General features: G+C 39.0%; 1 protein-coding gene across 2 annotated transcripts in view; it reads right to left on the reverse strand.

The window, feature by feature from the left end:
* Mccc2 (methylcrotonyl-CoA carboxylase subunit 2) overlaps positions 1 to 23979 on the reverse strand; it is a 73619-nt gene that overhangs the window by 43334 nt on the left and 6306 nt on the right. For both annotated transcript variants that reach the window (XM_048800158.1, XM_015497817.2), the window contains exons 2-6: positions 18655 to 18721; positions 10778 to 10862; positions 9455 to 9556; positions 4609 to 4736; positions 2724 to 2836 (exon numbers count right to left, since the gene is read on the reverse strand). In XM_048800158.1, the coding sequence (XP_048656115.1) occupies positions 2724 to 2836; positions 4609 to 4736; positions 9455 to 9556; positions 10778 to 10862; positions 18655 to 18721 (495 nt within the window). The remainder of the gene's footprint in view (positions 1 to 2723; positions 2837 to 4608; positions 4737 to 9454; positions 9557 to 10777; positions 10863 to 18654; positions 18722 to 23979) is intronic.

Genomic DNA, 23979 nt, shown 5'->3' on the forward strand with positions numbered 1-23979 from the left:
AGAGAAGAGAAGAGAAGAGAAGAGAAGAGAAGAGAAGAGAAGAGGGGAGGGGAGGGGAGGGGAGGGGGGATAGTAGAGGATAGGAAAGGCAGCAGAATACAACAGACACTAGTATGGCAACATGTAAATCAATGGATGTGTAACTGATATGATTCTGGAATCTGTATACAGGGTAAAAATGGGAGTTCATAACCCACTTGAATCAAAGTGTGAAATATGATATATCAAGAACTATGCAATGTTTTGAACAACCAACAATAAAAAATTTTAAAAAAAAAAGAAGGAAGACAGGTCATGTACAGTGGTGCACATTGGTCATCCTAGCTACTCTGGAAGCTGAGGCAGGGGGATCAATAGCTTGAGGCCAGCCTGGGCAACCTAGCAAGAGTATGTAGTTCAGTGGTAGAGTACTTGGGCAAGGCCATAGATTCAATCTCCTGTATCATAAAAGAAAAGAAAAAAAGTAAAGAAGGAAGACAGAATAACTAGAAGTCATTTAAATAGGATAGGAAGTACACATCGCCTGACTTTAGTGAAGTACAACGCAATATCTACAGTGCAGATAACAAATTTAGAGTTTATACAATGAGGAAAGAATCAGAATGGATACTAGGAAAATTAGTATAGAGTAACAATTAGAAAATTTTTTTAATTCCAGGAAGTTCTAAAGAATATGGAAAGGCAACTGTTAACTATGAACTTACCTATTTAATTAATTAACTTAAACTTCCTATTTAATTAAGTGAAGTAGAAAAAATAAACAGTAAGTGCTGGAGGTATTGCCTTGCATGCAAACACCCTGGGTTTGATTCTTAGCACCAAAGAAAATAAACAAACAAACAAGAGTGAAAGAAATACTGATGTTAAAATTTTTAGAAAACAAAATAAGCAATAAAATACTTTTTATCTTCAATCAAAAGCCTATTAGACTGGGCTGGAGTTGTGGCTCAGTGGTAGAACGCTTGCCTAGCATGCATGAGGCACTGGGTTCGATCCCCAGCACCACATAAAAAAACTAAATAAACAAAAGTATAAATCACAAATTTTAAAGAAGCCTAATAGACACTTTGGATTTTTTTATCTATCACTTACTCAAAAAATACGTTCATGGTTTCCAGTGCCTTGGGAGGCTTAGGTAGGAGGATTGCAAGTTCAAAGCCAGACTTAGCAATGGTAAAGTGCCAAGCAAATCAGTGAGACCCCGTCTCTAAATACAAAATAGGGCTAGAGATGTGGCTATGTGATTGAGTGACCCTGAGATCCCTGGTACACCACCCGCCCCCCCAGGAAAAAATGTTCTTGTTCATAGTTTTTTTTAATCTCATCTTTTTCTCAGTATGGGGAGTTGAACCAAGAGCCTCACACATACTAGGCAAGCACTCTATCTACTGAGCTACATTCTCGGTTCTTTCAGTCCTTTTTAAAATCTTATTTTGAAACAGAGTCTAGCTAAGTTCCTATGTTAGTCTCAAATTCAAGATCCTCCTGAATCAGCCTTCCAAGGAGCTGGGACGCCACACTTAGTTAAAATGATATAAGTGTGGCGAAATTTCCATTTTAAGCCACTCACTCTGGCTCCTGTTATACCAGTTCTAGGAAATTAATACAAAGTCAAACATAAATTACAATACCATATTGAAGGGGCTCATAACATGGTCTGAAATAAACATCCATTCACCTAATGTCCAGTCTTAATAAATATTGACATTTGCCTAAATTCACTTCAGGTCTTTTTTTCAAAGGTATAAAATATTTCAAATATAGTTGCAATCATATATTATCTTTTTTTAAATAAATATTTATTTTTTAGTTATAGGTGGACACAATATTTTATTTTTATGTGGTTCTGAGGATTGAACCCAGTCCCATAACCCCAGCCCTCCTATATTCTCTTTGCCAGACTCTTTTCTCCTTCTTCCTCCCCAGACACAGGCACTGATAAAAGAAGAGTATATCATGTCCAAATGTTTATGTTTAAATGCCAGTTTATACACAAACAATATGCAGTAACACTTGATGTCCTTAACTTTTTCATCCATAGGAAATGGTTATACATCTATTTTACTTACCATATTTTTATGACTTGTTTACATTGATAGATGCAATTTTAGTTCATTGGTTTTAACAGCTAAAAACAATTTTTACTTTTCCATTAATGCCTATCAGTAGACATGCAGGTTATTCTTCAACTTGTACTCTAATAAATGATGCTACTACCATTAACTTATCTTGCACATATCCCCTACACATAACCTAAAGTTTTCTTAATACTAGTTTTTGAGTATAGTCCTTAAAAAGGAAATACTGGGTGTTCTATCTTTCCAATGCCTATTTCCTTAGGTAAATAACCTTTGTTACAGTATAAGAATATTCCCATAATTAACTAAAGGTTCTAAGTGAAGACAACTTTAAGGTACTTTCCATAGGAAAGGATTACATTCTATATTAGATTGTTTTGTTTATTTATTTATTTGGTACTAGGGGTTGAACATTCAGCGACACTTTACCACTGAGCTATCACCCCAGTTCTTTCAATTTTTTATTTTGACATAGTATAAGCTCCTGAGACTGGCCTCAAACTTGTGAATCCTCCTATGTCACTAAGATTACAGGCATGCACTCCTATACCCAGCTCCTGTTTTATTTTTAAAGTCATCCTGGAATGTGTAATTAGCAAAGACATTTGGAATAAAAAGCAACATACCTCATTAATGAGAAATTACCTGGGTAATACCTTTAGACGACATAATTGCCTGATTATAGAATATGCGGCCAAAGTGGTCTCGGTCTGGAAACGCATCAGCTTGTCGGGGTAAGTTGGCTCCTCCTGAGTCCACTGAACAAGGAAAATAAGATCAATAAGTGCATCTCCATCAGCAAAATATCTATGCACAGCAGATTTGTATGAATGATAGCATCACTTCTTAATCACAAAAAAACCCTTTCCCTATCTTTCCAAACTGTCCTAGAGTCTTTATCACCAATCTCCCAACACAGCCAAAATGATTCAGTCTTCCCCAAACCCATTAGGCTTTCCTACTGCTATGCAAAATTCTACACAAATCGTTTAGCATTCTCTCCTTTGAGGACCCAGAAACTCCAGAAACTCTTAACCAGCTGAGCTAAAAAAGTATCTCTCCCTCTTCTAAACCAATACAGAAACTATCTACAGAATTCATGTGATAATTTATCACATATTGCCTTCTGATATTGATTCCATTGCAGACTGAAGTGGTAGATAAGAATGTCAGCCAAGTTCAAAATGGAGCTTGCTGCTTCATAGCTCTGTGATTATAGGCATGTTTCCTGGCCATTCTCTGCATCTGATTTCTTACCCATGAAATGAAAACAATAGTAGCTACTAATTATAGTTGTTTTCAGGATTACATGAAAATGTACGCAAAGTGTTTGGTTCAGCACTTACTCTGAGTGCACACGGAGAAAAAAAAAGTTAGCTAGTCCTATACACATTATTATTGCCTGTAACCATTAAGTCTTATATGGTGATTTAACACATTACATTCTGTCTTCAATTAATTATGAGCTTGCTAAAGCCAGAGATCACACAATACTCTATGTCCCCTATGGTGTCTGGCCCAACACATTCAATTAGCTGGGTCTCATTTGCTACTTTCTTTTTAATATTTTTTAGTTGTTCATAGACATTTATTTATTTATACAAAGTGCTGAGAATCGAACCCAGTGCCTCACACATGGCAGGCAAGTGCACTACCACTGAGCCACAGCCACAGACCATCATTTGCTACTTTCTATATGTGCAAAGCAATTCATATTGCAAGTCTATCAGGTAAATTAACTTTCCCCCCCAAAAATATAAATACATCAGTACCTGTTCAAAGGCCTGCATAAACCAAAACTATGTGCTGGAGTTTTATTGGACTAAACCAATATCCAGGAAGTGCCTGTTTTAAACTGAAATACCCTTTGATTTATTTTATTTTATGTATTTATCTATTTTTGTACTAGGGATTGAATCCAGAGGTACTTAACCACTGAGCCATACCCATAGCCCTCAGGGATTCACTAAGTTGCTAAGGGCCTCCCTAAGTTTCTGAGGCTGGCCTTGACCTTGCAATCCTCCTGCCTGAACCTCCCAAATCACTGGGATTACAGACATGCGTCACCACACCTCGCCCCTTTGATTTAAATGTATTTTAATTTCAAATACGAATTTACTTTCTTGGGAAATTAAGTTTATCTTAAATTATATCTGCTCACATTATATAATACTCAAGCATTTAATATAACACCTGGCACTCGAGCAATCCATAAATACCAACCAGCTTTTTTTAAATTTAAACCCTTTATGATTAACAGAAAAACAATATGTATATGAAAAAAAATCCAAACATACAGAGAAAAAACTGGCATGCACTAAAATGTTAGCAGAACTATTCCTCAGTAATATTATCATGGTAGTAGTTCTTATTTACTTTTTCTCCCAGAGTTCTGAGCAAAGAACATGCATTCTCTTGTTAATTATGGTAGAAATACTTCAGTATTTTTAAGTACCCATTGATGGTGTCATATATACAGTCTTGCCTTTTACCAACTAACAGTAGTGTTTTTACAACTCTTGTGACTTGCCCAGGTAGATGCAGGGGAGCCTGTTTTGCAGCGCAATTTCCTGTGCCCGCAGGTGTTTTTTCACAGTCACTGGGTAGTAGGAACCTCCTTTCACAGTGGCATCATTAGCAACAATCATGCACTCTACTCTGAAAGGCAAAAATTTCATTGGAAAGAGAATATGAGATATGTCTTCAAAATCAAAGGCCAATTACAGCTCACTACAAGACACTCTGATGTAACTTTCAACTTCTATGACCACTAATAATTACTGAACAATCTTATGCCAAAAAGTAAGCTTCATTAGGGTTCACATATTCATTTATAAAATATGAGTACTTCTAACAAGTTCACACACTCATACTTGACTTTTAAAATGTCACCAGTCCCTACATAATTAGTAAAAAATTAAAAACCTAAAACACATTTTCTTTCTTTTCTTTTTTTAACCAGGGATTGAACTCAGGGACACTCAACCACTGAGCCACATCCCCAGCCCTATTTTGTATTTTATTTAGATACAGGGTCTGTCCGATTTGCTTAGTGCCTCACCATTGCTGAGGCTGGCTTTGAACTCATGATTCTCTTGCCTCAGCTTCCGAGCTGCTGGGATTTACAGGCTCACGCCTATAATCTGTGCCCGGCCTAAAACACATGTTCTAATGGTTCTTCAATGAAAGGGTTCTAACAAGATAATCATAATACCAAGCATAATAATATTAATCCAATCTCAAGGGCAAAGAATTCCCTAACAATAAAGCTTTAAATTTTCCTTTTGATAATTTGCAAAAAATGAAAACTGCTCCGTCAAGAGTACTAAGATTTTTGTGTGTGTGTTTTCAGAAGTTCCTCAATGTTACAGCCATTTTTTTTAAAGCTAAAAGAAGTCTAAAATACACTTATCTTGCTTGAAGACACAATGGATGCAAACTTTAAAACAGTACACAAGTGACAAAAATCTGGGGGGCAAGGGAAGATTGACCTGCCTGGCATTGCCACAGAACCTTAAGATCAGTTTGAAATCTGAGACAGCAACAGCATGTTTTTTTACAAAATATTTGGTTTTGGTTGTTATTTTATGTTCCCTAGAATTCTAAAGAGTAATTCATTGAATCCCTATTGAAAATCAAGAAAAGCAACTGAAATCCAACATATATTAGGGTTATGCTTTTCCTATTAGTTGGCAGGGCTCCATACAAGATAAACAAGTCTCTTCTCTGAGCATCAGTTTTATTCACTAGATCACATAAAACCTTTTTCTACATTACAAGTAGCATTTTATTTAGAGTGGAATGCAAATTTTTAATAACTTTACCATTAAACATATAAAACTTTTCTCTTTTTTTGGTACCAGGGATTGAACCCAGGGGCACTTTACCACTGAGACACCCCAGCCCTTTTCATATTGTATTTAGAAACAGGGTTTCACTGAGTTGCTTAGGGTCTCACTAAGTTGCTGAGGCTGGTTTGAACTCACAATCCTCCTGCCTCAGTGTCCCGAGCCGCTGGGATTACAGGCATGTACCACTCCAAACATATAAAACACTGAAGGAAATTTAGGCTTATGGCAGGTTGCTGAGCCATGACTCCACACTGATAGAAAATGTGTTCACATGTCCCAGCTCATGGGTGACACATCCAGAAAAGCTTAAGAAGCTCTGATACTACAAGGAAGCCAGGCTGTGAAGTCAGAAAAAGCTCAACTGGCTCTGCCATTTTCTAGATATGTGACTTTGAACAAGAGACATAGTCCACTTTTGCAAATGTATTAAAAGATCACAGACAGGAGCTGGGGTTGTAGCTCAGTGGTAGAGTGCTTGCCTAGCACGCGCAAGACCCTGGGTTTGAATCTCAGCACCACATAAAAAATAAATAAATAAAATAAAGGTATTGTGTACAACTTCAACTAAAAAAAATACTTAAAAAAATTAATAATTTTAGATTTTAAGTACTATGAACATATAATAAAATAAGGCAATGTTGTTTAATTATTATAATAGGATATCACAAAACAAGGTAAAAGATGCAATCAAACATAGGGCTGGGGACATAGCTCAGTGGTAGAGCTCTTGCCTCAAATGCATGAGGCCCTGGATTCAGTCCCCAGTACCAGAAAAAAAAATAATAAAACCAAAACATAAAAACACCAACCAAAAAAAAAAAAAAAAAAAAAAAACCAAAGATGCAATCAAATATGGTAAATAATATAATAAAACAAGTTAATTGTGGTGGGGACTATGATAAGATAAAATGGTTGAGGAATAAAAATAACAGCTGCCACCCATATACACTAGTACTGTCCTAAGGCACATGAGATATCTCATATTACAGAAACAGGCAGAGAAATTGGACAACACTAGGCAACTAAAGTGTTATAATAAAAGACTGAGGTGAGAAAAGTAGGGAGGGATCATATCTGACATGGACTTTATAAGCCATGATAAGGCTTATAAAGTCCAGAAAGATGGGATACTGTACAATTACTCTTTGACTAGTCACTATTTCAGGCAAGCAGTCCTTGAATGAAACTGGCTTATAAATAAATTTCATATAAGTTTCCTCATTAAATGTCTTAGTATCTACTTCAGAAATTATAAAGGAGCCTGTGATAATGAGAAATACATACTTTGGTGCTCCCCCACTCCATTCCTGCCACAGAACTCCTAAAACCCTTGCAATTTCTGGGTGCCAGGAACAACTTTTGCTGTTCCTAAGTGCCTTTCAATCACACCTGAGTTTATGCTAATGCTATGAACTATGATTTGGATGAGAGTTCCCCAAAGGTCCATGTGTTAAAAGCTTGGTCCCTGGGTGGTAGCACTATTGAGAGGTGATGGAGCCTTTGGGAGATAGGACCTTGTGGGAGGTCCTTATGCCATTAAGGGTGTGCCCCAAAGGGTCTTGTGAAACCCCATCCATCCTCTCTCTTCCTGCTCCAATTCAAGATGTGAGCAGTTTGCTCTAGCACATGCTCCCCACCACTGCTATCCATAGCCCTCATCAGAACTGAGCTGATGTGGGTGCCATGCTTTGGAACCTCCAGAAATGTGAACCAAAATAAACCTGTCTTTAATTCATAAATAGCCTCTCTCTGATAATCTCATTGTAGTAACATGAAGCAGGCTACTAAAGTTAGCATTTTTAGTGCACATGCATTTGACTACATAAGGTCAGATTTGGAATTTTCCATCTGTGGCATGGAAAATATCATATAAAATTACCTTTGAATTATGTGTATAAGGTGTGGTGTACATGAAACATAAGTGAATCTCACATTTAGACTTGGTTCCCACCCCAAAAATATCTCATTATATATGCAAATATCCCAAAATCTGGAAAAAAAATCTGCAATCAGAAACACCTCTGTTCCCAAGCATTTCAGAAAGGGAACACTCAATCTTTAATAAAATATAAATACAGTCATGCACCACATAATAATGTCTCAGTTAACAACAGACCACATACACAATGGTGATCCTTTAGGATTACACTGTCTAGCAGCATCATAAAGCCATAGCTCTATGATGTTCACATAACGCATTTCTCAAATCATATCACAGTTTTTAAGCAACACATGACTGTATACACAAGGGGAACAAAATGGAAGAGCATGTTCTAAGATATTGACAGTCATTACAACGAGAGATATGATAAAGGGCAATTATTCTACTTAATTATGTATTTCCATAACATAGGAATTTAGTTTAATTTTGCATTAAAAATGTCTCCATACTGGGTGAATATTAAGCAAAGAGCCATGGGGGAAACTTGGGAGTAAAAATCAAGGAAGAAGCAACAATGGTAAATGGCTATAGCTGTAGGCATGGATCATGGGGAGAAGGTGGAGGAACACACCATAAAGCAACATCCGTGTCAAAGTCAAGTGTGCCAGGCTGAGTCAGACTAAGATCAAAACCATGTTACTCTCTAAGCCTGCATCCTCTGCACAATGGTGAGGACTATGATAGCATCCATGCTCACACAGCTGCCGTGAGGATGAAGACAGGCAATCACTACAGTGCCTGGCATAATACCTATGTGGTAAATAGGACCACATTCAGAAACATACAAATAAATTTAACATTGAGGAATCTAGAGTCCCTGAGCCTACAGTGGTTCTCAAACTTAAGCATCCAAGAACTATTAAGAACATATGTTGCAGGACTTGTTAAAATGCAGACTGCAGGGCCTCACCGCAAGCATTTCTGAATTAGTACTTCCAGGAAGACTGGAGAATCTGCTTTTTTTCTCAAAGTTCCCAAGTGATGCTGATGCTGCCTGGGGACCAAACCTGAAACAATATTCCTCTAAAAATGGTTACCACCCCAGGTGAGCAAGAGATTGCCTAGGGAGCCTTTGAAACTACATGCCAATCCCACACATAGGAATGCTGATTCAGTGGGAGGTCTGAATTGGACCTCAGGAACTTTTGCTGGGGGCTTTTTCCCTTCAATTTTTGTTTCTAAAGCTCCACAAATGAATCTAGTGCAGGTCTGAGTAGGATAATCAGTTCCTAAATTATATAAATAGCACAAAGCTTGCATGCTAATATGCAAAGTGAGTGCTGGATGCCTGCATCTCGTCAAAGTCCTCTTCTTCCTGGGTACCATTATTATTGTTGTTGTTGTTGTTGTTGTTGTTACCACCAGGGATTAAACCCAGGGGCGCTCAACAAATGAATCACATCCACATCCCTTATTATTTTTAAGTTTGAGACAGGATCTTGTTAAGTTGCTTAGGGCCTTGTTAAGTTGCTAAGGCTGGCTTTGAACTCCTCCTGCCTCAGCCTCCCAAGATGCTAGGATTACAGGTATGTGCCACCATGCCCAAATGACCCTCATTACTGAGATTTAGGTAGAATACTCACCCTGATACTCTTCCAATACCTGTAATGATGCCACCTGCGGGGACTTCCTCATTACCATATAACTGGTAACCCGCAAACTGGGATAATTCCAGAAACGGAGACCTGAAAGGAAAAAGAACATTTTTGAATCAGTGTCTATATATATAAACATATGTGTGTGTGTATATCTATATATATACATATATATATAGTGTCATACATTTTTAAGAAAAGGAAACTATTTTTTCAAATATGCATATTATACATAAAATCTATAAAAAGAGTTGGGCACAGTGAAACATGACTATAATTCCAGCTACTTCAAAGGCTAAGGCAGGAGGATCACAGTTCAAGGCCAGCCTGGACAAATTAATTAGACTCTGTCTAAAAAATAAAAAGGGCTCGGAAAGTACCTTAGTGGTAGAATACCCCTGGGGTCAATCCCAAGTACCATAGGAAAAAAAAATTCTACAATAGCCCCCCATTTCTCTTAAAGTAAGAGCCAAAACCTTTACAATGGCCTACAAGGCCCTCTTAACTCCAACCCCATCTCCTATTAGTCTCCCCTTCATTCCCTCAATGCCAAACACAATGATCTCCTGGACATCGGCATACCTAGCATACATCCCACCTCTGGGCCTTTGCCCTGCTTGTTTCCTCTGCCTGCAACATTTGTCCCAGCTATTTATAGGGCTATCTCTTGTCCCTCCTTTAAATCTTTGCTCAAATGTCAACTTCTCAAAGAGTTCTACCCTAACCATCCCACTTAAAACTACAACTTGTCCATCATGGTCTCTCCCTTACTCTGGTCTATCTTTTCTTTTCCCCACAATACTTGTTACCTTCTAGCATAATGTATAACTTAAAACATATATTATTTATCTTCTGTCTCCCTCTGCCATAATATAAACTCCAGTAGGGCAAAACTCTTCATTTGTCTTGTTCATTGACGTATTATTAACGTCTAAAACAGTGCCTGACACACAGTAGACTCCCAATAAACCTTTGCTGTTTGAATTTTATAAGAATCAAAATTCAAACCGGGTGTGGTGACACATGCCTGTAATCCCAGCGGCTTGGGAAGCTGAGGCAGGAGGATCATGATTTCAAAGTCAGCCTCAGCAACTTGGTGAGGCCTTAAGCAACTCAGTGAGACTCTGTCACTAAATAAAATACAAAAAAAAAAAAAGGCCTAGGATGTGGCTCAGTGACTAAGTTTCCCTGAATTTAATCCCAGATACCAAAGCAAAAAAAAAAAAAAATTCAAAATCACTTATTGATAACACCGTCTAATAAAGTACCACAGAACAGAGAACACTGTGTCAGCATTGGGTAGGTACTAACCCTGGGTCTATAAGGGTGTCGACTCTTTCTCTGGGTAATAGTTTTCCTCTTGCTGTGTGCAGTGCTCGGGCTTTCTCACTACCTCCTAGAATAAAAACATGATTAGATAGATCAGACCTAGATAAGATCTCCATTCAAATTAATGCCAGGAAAACATATAATGCTCAAGACAAAGCAAGGCACTCTTATTTATTTTTTTTAATATTTATTTTTTAGTTGTAGTTGGACACAATACCTTTATTTTATTTACTTATTTTTATGTGGTGCTGAGGGTTGAACCCAAGGCCTCCAACGTGCTAGGCAAGCACTCTACCACTGAGCCACAACCCCAGCCCCCAGCCCCAAAGCAAGGCACTTTTAAAAAGTTCAATATATCTTATGAGAAACAGCTAATTTTTCAGTTCAGTCACTCAACTTGCCAGCTACCAATTTTCTGAAGTAATTAAAGAAACAGGATTTTGTTGTGTTTTGTTTTCAAATCAATCTATCTCTGATCCTAGAGTATATCTTTTACATGTTCTGAATTCACTAGTAATTATAAAAAGTTACTTAGTATTTTCTTTGCAACTCATTCATTGCAAAAACTGCCTCATTGCCACTCTGTTAAATATTTACCACATGTATCTAGCATTATACCAAGTCCTAGATAAAATATGAAAATTCCTGTCTTCGTTTGGATGAGGTAAAAGCATCATTGAGAAATTACTAGCCCAAAAGGCAAGTGAGGACTTATGTAAAAGTGACATTAGTGACCCACAACACTTTAAGTCTGCAAATGGGAGAACTGAACACCTTTACAGCAATTAGAAAGTCCCCTTTTGTTAGTCTCTTGACTCAGAAATGGTCTTTGGTATTTCCAACATTACTTACATCTTAGTAGACAAAAATCACAGTAATTAAAGAGATGCTAGGGTAACCTGACCAGACTACTTGAGGCCAAAGGGCCCCAACCTCACGTACCCCTCCTGGGCTGAGGCCTTAGTGTCTTGGGAGTATCTATGACCCACTCTCTGTGAACCAAAGTATCAAGCAGTACCTTAAAATGTTCATTTTCTTTATTTAACATTTATTTTTTAGGTGTAGATGAACACAATGCCTTTATTTTATTTACTTATTTTTATGTGGTGCTGAGGATGGAACCCAGGGCCCCACCTGTGCTAGGCGAGCACTCTACCGCTGAGCCACAACCCCAGCCCCTTAAAATGTTCGTTTTCATTGCTGCCCCCAAAATGGTCTCAATATAGTCTCTGTATAATGCAAAACTCAACTATTTAAGAAAGCCATTTCTTTGTTTACTTGGGTAAGAAAATAAGTTTCTATCTATTTCAAACAGGCTTCCAAATACAACCATTTTTCCAAACAAGGACTCTTTGCTGTACCTAAAAGGATTTTTTTTTTTTCCTGAAGAGGTACATGGCATATTTTTAAGACCAAATCTGTCTTCAGGTTACCAAGAAAATTACATCATACCTCTAATCTTCTTTTAAAATGAAATAATCCTGGGAAGGAAAGACTTAGTGCCGTCCCCGACCAGCAAGGGCAGCTAAACTAAGGGCTCACTCGAGTGAATTTCCTAAGGTATCAAATAAAACACAGACACACAATTTACCTTTAATTCAAGCCCCGGGACCACTCCTCTGCCCTTGGCCTCAAGCTCCCCAAATGGGAGATTGAGGAATGTAATGAAAGGCTGGTGGGAGAGAGTAAGCTCGTTTGGGAGTAGACTTTTATTGGGGGACTCTGATTCTTTAGAAATTTCCATTCAATAGAGATCAAGAGGGGCATGGTTACAAGGACAGAAGGTAACTCGATCCCTAGGGATGTAGGAAGGCATGCCCAGCATGAAGACACATTTGGCGACATTTTTACGACTTTCAAGATGGGGTGGTGGGCGGGCATTGTCTACAGAACCACTTTGATGTGGCCAGATCATGGGAAGTGACTGACAGATCCTCACCAATCAGGAAAGGAAAATGCTGGTCACATAATGTGGCGTCCTCCCACAACTTAGTTACAAAATATTGTGATTATGTCAAATGGCTTTTCTCTTTTCTCCCAAGCACTGGTCAAGACCTTAAGAATCATGTTTAGGGGTCAGGGAGAAAAGGACAAAAGGGTCTCAAGACACTGAGGCCTCAGCCACGGGATGGGTACATGAGGTTAGAGCACTTGGGCCTTCCAAAAGGCAAAGGGGGAAAAAAAAAAGAAAGAAAGAAAAAGCAGAGGAAATTCTGCAGAATATGGACACATTTAATATCTTGATTGTAGTTATGGTTCCCTGAGTAAACATACATGTCAAAATGGCTTTAAATTGTATACTCTAATGTAGTACTGTAGGTCAACTATACTTTAATGAAGTATTTAAAAATAAATATTTAAAGAAAAATTACTGCAAGGAAACCAGGTTAGGGTGAGAAGCAGTGACATAAGAGCCCTTTCAGGGCCTAGCAAGAGAGGGAATGGAAGGCAGATTTGGGTGACAAAATGGTGCTAAGATATGCTTTAAAAAAAAAAAAAAAGTACTTAAGCCAATATCATTTTCTTAATTCTGCCTAGAATTTGACCTTTTAATTTGGAGCAGCTGGTGAATTTTGGTTTCATTAGGAAGAACCAAAGCTTGGGTTAATCTTGATACAGACTTACAGAGCACAGAATGAAGCCCCTCTGCATTTTAATAAGCATAGTAAACTGGGTTTGATGGTGCACACTATAATCCCAGCAACTTGGGAGGCTGAAGCAGGAGGATTACAAGTTTGAGGCCAGCCTCAGCAACTCAGCAAGAACCTGTCTCAAAATAAAAAATATAAAAGGGGTTGAGGATGTGGCCAGGTGCAATTCCCAGTGCCAAAATTAATTAATTAAAATAAACAGGCATAGCATATTTGGACCACAGGACTGCACAACACAGGACCTCAGTTTTCCAAAGATTCTTTTTTAAACATTTTGTGTTAATTATCTCCATTCCCATAGACTAGGTGCCAGAAAACATGCTTTCATTAACCTCTCATTTAGATCAAACTCCCACTGCATGTAATTTACTGTTTTGCATTGATTCTCAGATAGGTAATCTGCTCACATTTTTAACATCCCTGAGATCAGAAAGCATTTTACAATTTACAGCATCTTTCTATTGCTGTCTGACAAGGGGAAGTCATGACCTAGCTGTCTGCCTTTGCATGCACTAATGTCTAACTGTTGTCACTTCAACTGTACTACACACACTGCTGGAACTCCACGAGTGGAATTTAACTTCCATTTTTAAACATCTTCAAAAAATTATGCAAGTCTTATCCTTAGATCATTAAAGGCCCCCTCTCCACTTCAACCATTAAGACCATTTGTGTTTTTCTACAGTCATAAAGTTATAAGCCAGTGTAAAAACTAAGCACTTCTGATTTTATCAAAACACTTCAATTAACTTGAATTAAGAAAAACGCTTAGTTCTGGCTATTCTGAATAACACCACAGGGGTAATCCTTTTCCCACCTACAGAAATGACTAAGTTACTCTTCATGCGTCCTACACATTCCAACAAGGAAGAAGGGGGAGATCAAAGACAGAAGAGCCCTGAGAAACCTGAAACAAAGGCAAAGGTGAGAAAACAATAATGAACAAAAAAGAGGGCAAGAGTCAGCTACTTTGTCAACTTTATCTATCACAAGTTCTCTCTATTGAAAAACGTCAAGTGTTATTTATGAAACAACCTGAAACACCTGCTTCTTTATCCTACCTGAAAACTATTTAGGAAATTGCATGAATTAAAAAATCAGGATGACTACAGAAACAGGAGGGGAAGGAAAATGAGCAATATTCCCTAACTCTTGATCAATACCATCATTGCTAAACTAGCCTACGACCATTCACAGAACAAAATTAGAGAAGAAAATGCCCAGAGCAAGGTGCATGAAATCCCTTTAAACAACAAAACATACAAACACATACACACACGTTTTTCTGTTTAGGTTATTTTGAAACTGCCCAGAGGTCTATCAAAAACGTATGTTTGGGCTGGGGTTATAGCTCAGTGGGTAGAGCACTCACCTCACACGTGTAAGGCACTGGGTTTGATCCTCAGCACCACATAAAAATAAAATAAAGGTACTGTATCCACCTACTATAAAAAATTTTTTTTAAAAAAATGTATGTTTAAGGTGTGCATGATGGTGCACGTCTGAAATCCCAGCAGCTCAGGAGGCTGAGGCAGGAGATCAGCAAAAGTGAGGTGCTAAGGCAACTCAGTGTCTCTAAAAAATACAGGGCTGGGGATGTGGCTCATGGTGGAGTGCCCCTAAAATCAATCCCTGATACACACCTCCCCTCAAAAAAATGTATGTTTAGAAATACACTGAAGTCAGGCACAGTGGCACATGCCTATAATTGCAGCAGCTTGGGAGGCTGAAGCAGGAGTATCATGAGTTCAAAGCCAGCCTCAGAAACTTAGCAAGGATCTAAGCAATTTATAAAGACCCTATCTCAAAACTTTAAAAGCAAAAATTTTTAAAAGGGGGCAGGGTGTGGCTCAGTGGTTAAGTGCCCCTGGGTTCAATCTCTAGTACTGCCCCCTCCCCCCAAAAAAGTATGTTTAGAGCAGGGGATGTAGCACAGTGGCAGAGTAGTTCCCCTAGCATACACTAGGCTCTGGGCTCAAACCCCAGTACCGTTAAAAAAAAAAAGGTTTGGAAGGATTACTTATGGAAGAATACAGGCATCTTTTCAATGCCTCTTTTCAAGTTTCTATGAGCATATATTATTTTAAAATGTGTGTGTGCACATATGTCAAATATCTATCTGAATAGTTCAATTCTAGGTAAAACTGTGAAGTCCTAAGTAATCCTTTCTCCTGTCTCCCTATGTCACCTCCCCAGAGGGCCCTGCTCAGCCTTCAGGCAGCCAGCCTTCACCTAGGCACATCAGAACCCATAGTCCTCAGCAGGAAGCGAATGGTGTCTGACCGCTCCCTGATTCAACCCACCTATCTTAATGTTCTAGGGCAATACTCATTCATCAAATCAAACTGGGTAACAGTTGGAACTATGGAATAACCATTCCCAACAAAACATGTTTTTATTTCAGCTAGAGTTTTGGCTTTTTTTCTGGAAACAAAGCCTTAATCTAAATGGCTTCAAGAGTATAAATTCCACTATGAATCAGCCTCCTTATATCAAAGAAAACATTCGGCATTTGGTTTTTGGGGACTGGTTAACTTCACTTAGCACTATCTTCTCTAACTCCAACCATTTACCTGCAAATGCCATGATTTTTTTCTCTTTTATTGCTGAGTAATATTCCATTGTGTATATATGCTACATTTTTAATCCATTCATCTATTGAAGGGATAGGGAGTGGGAACATGGGAGGAACAGAAGAACTCTAGATAGGGCAGAGGGGTTGGAGGGAAAGGGAGGGGGCATAGGGTAATTAATGATGGTGAAATGTGATGATCATTACTATCCAAAGTACATGTATGAAGACACAAATTGGTGTGAATATGCTATGTTTACAACCAGAGATATGAAAAATTGTGCTCTATATATGTAATAAGAATTATAATGCATTCTGCTGTCACATATAAATTAAAAAATTTACATAAAAAAGTATGAATTCCAGTCATCCTTCAGAAAAGCATAAATAAAATACAGGATATTTTGCCTCTCAAATCACACCCCGAATGACAAAATCTGTATCATTCTTTAATACCATTTTCCCCACACTAGGAGAGGGATTCAAGAGCTACCTGGTCAAAAAGAATGACTAATGTCAGCTACCCCATTTTGTAAGTAACCCTCCATTTATTTGCACACACCTAGATAGGGTAGCATAGGCCAGTATAAGTGACAATCACTGCTTCTGCCTGTTTTTCTTTCTCCCTTTTCCTGAAAGCAGTACTGCCACCACCATGAGGTTCCAGGAGTTACCCGCCCAGTCTCCTAAAGCCCTACATGACATGGGTCCTGATGGCATAGTTACAAATTCCCCTGGCACAGTGATTGGGCCACAGGGTAAACATGTGACCCAAAGTGGGCCAATCAGAACTTCCCAAAATGGTGATGAAAGGATAGCTACCAATTCCTCAGTCTGAACTATATGGATGTAATCCCTGGCCTACCAGCAACCTAGCTCCCCACCTCATGGAGAAGCCTGGAGAGATAGGATCCACACCATACATAAGGAGTGGTAAAGTCTTTGAGATTCTGGAGCCCCTGATCCAGTCAATACTGCCTTCCCATTGGGTACAAGAAACAATAAATGGTGCTTTCCACCTTAAACACTTTTGATTTGGATTTCTGTGACTTGAAACCAAAAATACTGGACACAGGTCATTTTTAATATTCTTTTTTTAAAAACTGTGCTCGGCAACCTAGAAAGACCCTAAGCACTTAGCAAGGCCCTGTCTCAAAATTAAAAATTAAAAAAAAAAAATAGCTGGAGATATAGTTCAGTAGTTAAGTGAATCTGGGTTAAATCTCCAGTACCAAAAAAAAAAAAAAAAGTGTGTGTGTGTGTGTGTGTGTGTGTGTAATAAAGGACAAAAACACTGAGTTTATTTCTTCCGTAATGTACAAAACAAATGAATAACCAACTTCAGATGGTCTCTCTATTCACCCACCATTAATCAATTACCTTGCATCCATAAAGTCCTCAGAGAAAAAAATATAAATATTATTATTTTCATTTCCCTAATTACTTCTATAGGGGGAGTCTGTCCTCTAAATTTGGTAAATCATACCTAAGAATACAACAGTACTCGTAAGTCAAAAGTAAAACAGTTCTCTATCTGTAAAGATACTGGGGAAAATTTTTTTAATGAAGACTATAAAAATAATATAGCAACTCTTAAATTAGGCACCGGTCATATATTAAGAATTTATTTTGAGCTGGATGCAGTGGGTGGCACACACCAGTAGCTCAGGAGGCTGAGGCACAGGATCTTGAGTTCAAAGCCAGCCTCATAGCAACTTAGCAAGGCCCTAAGCAACTCAGTGAGACCCTGTCTCTAAACAAAAATATAAAAAAGGGCTAGGATGTAGCTCAGTGGTTAAGCCCCCCGGGTTCATCCCCAGTACAAAAAAAAAAGAGAGAGAGAGAGAATTTATTTTGAAAATCACCTGTAGTTTTAAGTTACATGGCTTTCTAAACTAAAAATGTCACATAGACCCATAACAGTACAACAGAATCATCAATCATCATACGTGTAGTATGTTCCTCTCCATGATGCAATTACTTCCAATCAAAAGAATTCCTTTTATGTAAAATTAAGAAACAGAGGAGCTAGGGTTGTGGCTCAGTGGTAGCGTGCTTGCCTAGCATCTGTGAGGCACTGGGTTCAATTCTCAGCACCACATACAAATAAATAAAATAAAGGTTCACCAACAACTAAAAAATATATATTTAAAAAAAAAACAAAACAGGGATGTGAGCCAGGTGTGGTGGAACCCATCTGTAATCCCAACAACTCAGGAGGCTGAGGGAGGAAGATCACAAGTTCAAAACCAGTCTCAACAACTTAGTGAGACCATGTCTCAAAAAAAAAGGCTGGATGTGGTTCACTGGTTAAGTGCCCCTGGATTCAATCCCTGGTACCAAAATAAATAAATAAAGTATATGGGATGATGTGTTAGGTTAGGTGCAAATATTGTACTATTTTATAAAAGAGATTCAAGCAGCCACAGATTTGGTATCTTCTGGGGTTCTGGAACCAAACTCCTACAGATACCAAAGGTTGAATATTTACAGGAAAAAATAAAACATCTGCATACCAAAAACAAAATGCATAATTTTAAGAGTTAAAGGCTTAATGCTACTAGTTTTTCCTAAAAGCAATAGTGTAAAAGGACATCTTAATTTAAAGCATAAACTGAAGAGTAAGTGCTGTTTACCTAGTCTTATATACTGTGCTCGTTCATGGAGTTGATCCACTAGTGCTTTCATCTGCTCATAGTTCTCCTAAAAGAGAAACAGAGGAGGAGGGCAGGAACATTAGAAAACAATGTTACCAAAATAAGGGTTAACACATCAACCTGTCCCACCTCTGTGTGAACTCCACTAGGGGCCACCCACCCCAGCAATTTGGTCTCCACTTGAGTCATCCCACGAAATGATTAATTGCTGCCCATTTCTGTTCAGCTCTTCTTCATGGCCACCACCCTGAAGGGCCATCTCTCTAAACCTTACGGCTCTTCTGAAGCCTAACTCATCTTTCTCAATTTTAACCCTACTTCTGGTTACTCCTACTCATTTGAATGTCTTTCTTCCTTAAATATCTACTGAAATTAACTGATTTTTGTTTTCCTGTTTTTAAGAAATATAAAGGAACATAAGCTTCCTCCCTTTCCCATCCAACTGGGTACTGAACCCAGGGGCTCTCTACTACTGAACTACATATCCTCGGCCTCTTTTTTTGAGACCTTGTTTCACTAAGTTGCCCAGGCTGGCCTTAAATTTGTGATCCCACGTCAGTCTCCCAAGTTGCTAGGATTATAGGCATGTACCACAGCCAGCACCCAGTTTACTTCCTGTTTTCAGAGGCTGTGAGAGTTCCTGAGGTCATAGTTTCTTCTACAATCTCTTGTATTGCAAAATCCAGTAAATAAAAAGAGCAAAGCAGCATGAAGTTAGGGAAAAGACCCTGTGCCTGGATAGGAAGGTCCCAGATCCTGACCTGTGAGCCTAGTGCACTACTTCCCATTTAATGCCACCTAGCCCCACATCGTAGGGAAAAGAGCCTGCTGGAAATCCAGCTCAAAGAGATGCCTAGAACAATGTTCCCCTCTCTTGACTCTACCATGAATTTACCAGGGAACTTTAAAAAAAAAAGTGATTCCTGGTCCTATCTTCAGTCTGAGGTCCCTGGCTGCAAGTGTGGCCTAGGCAATGGGAATTTAAAAGCTCCTCAGGTAATTCTAACCTATGACACAGAGAAACAGGGGCCTAAAATCTCCACTTCTGAGGGCCCACTCAGGGCAAACAGGACCTACAAAAGATGAGGAGGTGGTAAGAGACAAAGATGCCTTCTTTCTGCAGGAACTTTTCCAGATTGTAATGGTTATTTGTTGATACCAACAAAAGGCAGGGGAAGTCAAGAACTCCTATTATTATTACACCCAGGAGATGAGATCACTTTTCACATATAGCAAACACAGAAACTCAGTTTATGAACTGCCTCTGAAATAAAGCTCCAGTGCCAGGACATGTCTGTTCAGTGAGTCACCAAGAGGTGGCATTCTAGCAGTGTGAATGTCACTTGATTTGCATGAAAAAACTTGGAGCTGTTTTTCAGAACCTCTGAAACAAGTCTCCTGGGTGGAAACTATTCCTTGTAAGCAAGGGCTGTGTCCTGAACGTGGACATCTGAGAGTGCCCTAACAGAAGGACAAAACAGTGTTTAAGGATTTCCTCATGTAGCATAAACCAAAGTGGCAGAGAAGGGCTCTGTGAAACAGCAGCCACCTCCATGTCGTTCACCAAGTGACCTTTTTGGGGCTCTCGGCCTAACCCTGGACTACAGCCACCTTGCCATGGTTCAAGAACAGGTACAGGCTCTGACCCTATTCTGATTGATATAATGTTTCTAAGTAGAAAGGAAAGTAGATTCTTTTTCACTGCCTAGGAAACTAATATTCTTTGGGTTTGTTTTGTGTTTAAAGGTCCTCCTCTTGTCATTCATTGCTATACTGATTCCAGTATTAAAAACCCAACTAGTTAAGTGTCTAAATGTTTGGGGCTGGAGATGCAGCTCAATGGTAGAGTGCACTAAAAAGAAAAAGGGGATATATATATATATATCGTATCTAAGTGTTTCCAAAACCTTGAATCTTAAGGATCCTAAACTAAAAGTGTGGATTGGGTGGAGGGGGGACAGCCACGACTGTATTTGCTCCAGTTCAGTCCTGCTTGCTCAACAATTCAACAATACTAGGAAAGGACTAAACAGTGTTGCATTAGGGCAAATTACAGAATCAAGGACTTCACCAACAGTTTCAGCTCCCCTGGGATTTGTTGTTATTGTCATGAACTTTTTTTATGGAAATCTTCAGACATATATAAAAGTAAAACAACTAGTATAATGAACCAAATGTACCCAAATGTACTTCAATGATTATCCCAATATGGCCAAAGTTGTTTCCTTCATGCCCCACCCTGAAATATTTTGAAGAAAATTCTAGACATAACACTTCATTTATAAGCATTTCTGTATCTCCAAAAGATAAGAACCATCATCACATATCAATCTGTTAGTATCATCAAATATCCAATCAGTGAAGACATTTTCCCAACTGTCAGATTTGGTTTTTTTATAGTTTATTGAAATAAGATTCTACCTGGTAAGCTCTATACAGTCATAATTAGCCAATGTGTTTCTTGAGTCTTTTCTAACAGAAGTTCTCCCATCTCTTTTTTCCTAAAATGTTCTGTTGTCCTACCAGTGTTTCCCACAGTTCTAAATACATCCCCATAGTGTCCTTTAACAAGTTCTTCCTCTATAGACCCTGAAGCTGATGAGATTCTGGAATATCTTCAGTTTTTTCATTTTTACCCCATCCTATCAAGATAAAGCTGACCTTCCTCCACCTGTATTCTACCTCCTGGTCTCCTGCCATCTTTGCACACCACAAACACCAAAGTTCAGAGCTGATTTAAAAAAAAAAAAAAAAAACCAGCTTGTATACATACAGAGAAATCAAGCGACCCTTCGAGAGTATCCAAGGTCCAAGGTCCAATCACTACAGCCAACAATACCCCATTAAGAAAAGCATCCATCAAAACTACAGCTATTTACACAAGGGATTTTTTTTTTTTGGTATAGGGATTGAACCCAGGGGCGCTTAACACCTAAACCACATTCCCAGACCTTTTTTTGTATTTTATTTAGATATAGGGTCTCACTAAATTAGTTGAGGTTGGCTTTGAACTAGCGATCCTCTTGTCTCAGCCTCCCAAACTGCTGGGATTATAGGTGTTTGCCACCATGCCTAGCTATACACAGGATCTTTACCTAGCTAAGACAACCTCACAGTTAAGAAATAAGGAGGATAGTCACTCACTGCCAAGGTTTGCTGAAGTGCACAGTGGTGGAAGTGAGAGTGGGCAGAACACACTACTGCTCTAATGTAAAGGAAGTACAGCAGAGACAACTGGGACTGAGGCCAGGCTAAACAGAACTTCGTATGGCATCTCTCACACTTGGCATGACTTTATCTTTTCTCCTCCTCCCCCGCACTTTTTTCTTTTTTGGTTCCAGAAACTGAACCCAGAAGTGCTTAACCACTGAGCCACATCCCCAACCCTTTTTATTTTTTGAGAAAGGATCTCACTAAGTTACGTAAGGCCTCCCTAAGTTGCTGAAGCTGGCTTTGAACTTGCAATCCTCCTACCTCCGTCTCCTGAGTTGCTGGGATTATAGGCATACACCTCTGCACCTGGCTTTTGGTCCCCCTTTTATAGGTGTGCTTGCTTCAAAGTTTACTGCAAGTGGCTGGAGGTCCCAAGAGATAAGGGTATAACTAAGAGATCTTTTAACATACAATATATCTAAAGGATACACATCCACTCTCTCCATGCTTATTATGTGAGACAGAAATTATTGGCTGTTCATCCATCCATTCCTCCCATTGTCCTCAATGATTAAATCCAAAAAAAATTTTTTTGCGGGGGTTACTGGGGATTGAACCAGGGGCACTTAACCACCAGCCACATCCCCAGTCCTTTTTATTTTCTATTTTGAAATAGGGTCTCAATAAATTGCATAGGGCCTTGCTAAATTTCTAAGTCTGTCTTTGAACTTGCGAACTTCCTGCCTCAGCCTCCAAGGTCACTATGATTACAGCAAGTAAGCACCCCTGAGGCCAGCTTAAATCCCAATTTCATTCAAGGTGGCAATATGTCCAACTGTTAAAATTAACACATTCCAGCCTTCTTCTGTAGATAGGCATGGCCATTCACTCTAACCAATAAAGTATAGGCAGAAGTTATTAGGTATGACTTTAAATATAGTTCCTTAAGAAAGGAAAAGCAGAGGTTGAGGATGTAGAGTACTTTGTCTACCATGTGCAAGACCCTGGCTTCTATCCCCAGTACCACAGTAGTGAAAAATGACAGAGGGAAGAGGGGCTGGGAAGAAAACAAGCAGATGAGGTTGCTCCCTTGCATACTCATTCTTTTCCCTGCTTTGGAACTCAGGTATAACAGTTTGAGCAGATATCATGGGCCATAAGATAGACTGCAGTACTTGTTTAAAATTCTTCCTTCCTGGGCTGGGGTTGTAGTTCTGTGGTACAGCGCTTGCCTGGCATGTGTGAGGCACTGGGTTCGACCCCCAGCACCACATTAACTAATTAATTAATTAATTAAGGTACTGTGTCCATCTACAATTAAAAAATATATTTTTAAAAATTCTTCCTTCCTTCCACTGTGAGAAAAACAGGCTTCCCCACCCCAGTCTCTGAATGTGCCAGTAGAATGTGGATAAAGTCACTGCACAATTCCAAATAGGGTTTCAGAGGGACCACGTTTCCAAACTCTCCTCATGTGGCCTTGACCCCCACGAGAAGACTCGCATCCTCCATGAGGAGAGGAGCATCCCCCACAGTCTTCTTGATCTGGTTCCCAGAATAAGAAGCAAATAAAGCAGAACTGTCATGTTCTCAAGTAGAACTGCCACTACCAACTCAAAGATCCAGGAGCAAAAGACAAATATTTCTTCTTTTAGACCTCGATATCCTGGGATTGCTTGGGACATATTAGTGAGGCAAAAGCTGGCTAATACAGATCATAAGATGACTTTGAATAGAGAAAGAAGAGCAGCAACAGTTATTTTTCCCCCAAGTACTGGGGATTGAACTCTAGGAGGCTCCACCACCAAGCTATATCCCAAAACCTTTTTATTTTTTACTTTTAGACGGGGTCTAGGTAAATTGCCAAGGCTGGCCTTGAATTTGTAATCCTCCTGCCTCAGCCTCCCAAGTGCCTAGGTTTACAGGCATATACCACCACACCTGACTAATATGTTTTAAGGTATATAAACCATTTATTAACAGACAAGGCTACAAATTATTTCTCCTTGGACACACCCACAGCTGAATGGGCCCTGGAGGCCAGTGATCTTTGTGTGCTAACCTTGAACACGAAGACCCCAGAAGTGGCACAGCCCTCTATGAGCCAGGATATTTTTCAGTTGCTCCAGGTCTTTACAGAGCTTGTTGTTC

Source organism: Marmota marmota, unplaced genomic scaffold (genome assembly GCF_001458135.2).
Source record: "Marmota marmota marmota unplaced genomic scaffold, marMar, whole genome shotgun sequence".
Lineage (NCBI taxonomy): Eukaryota > Metazoa > Chordata > Mammalia > Rodentia > Sciuridae > Marmota > Marmota marmota.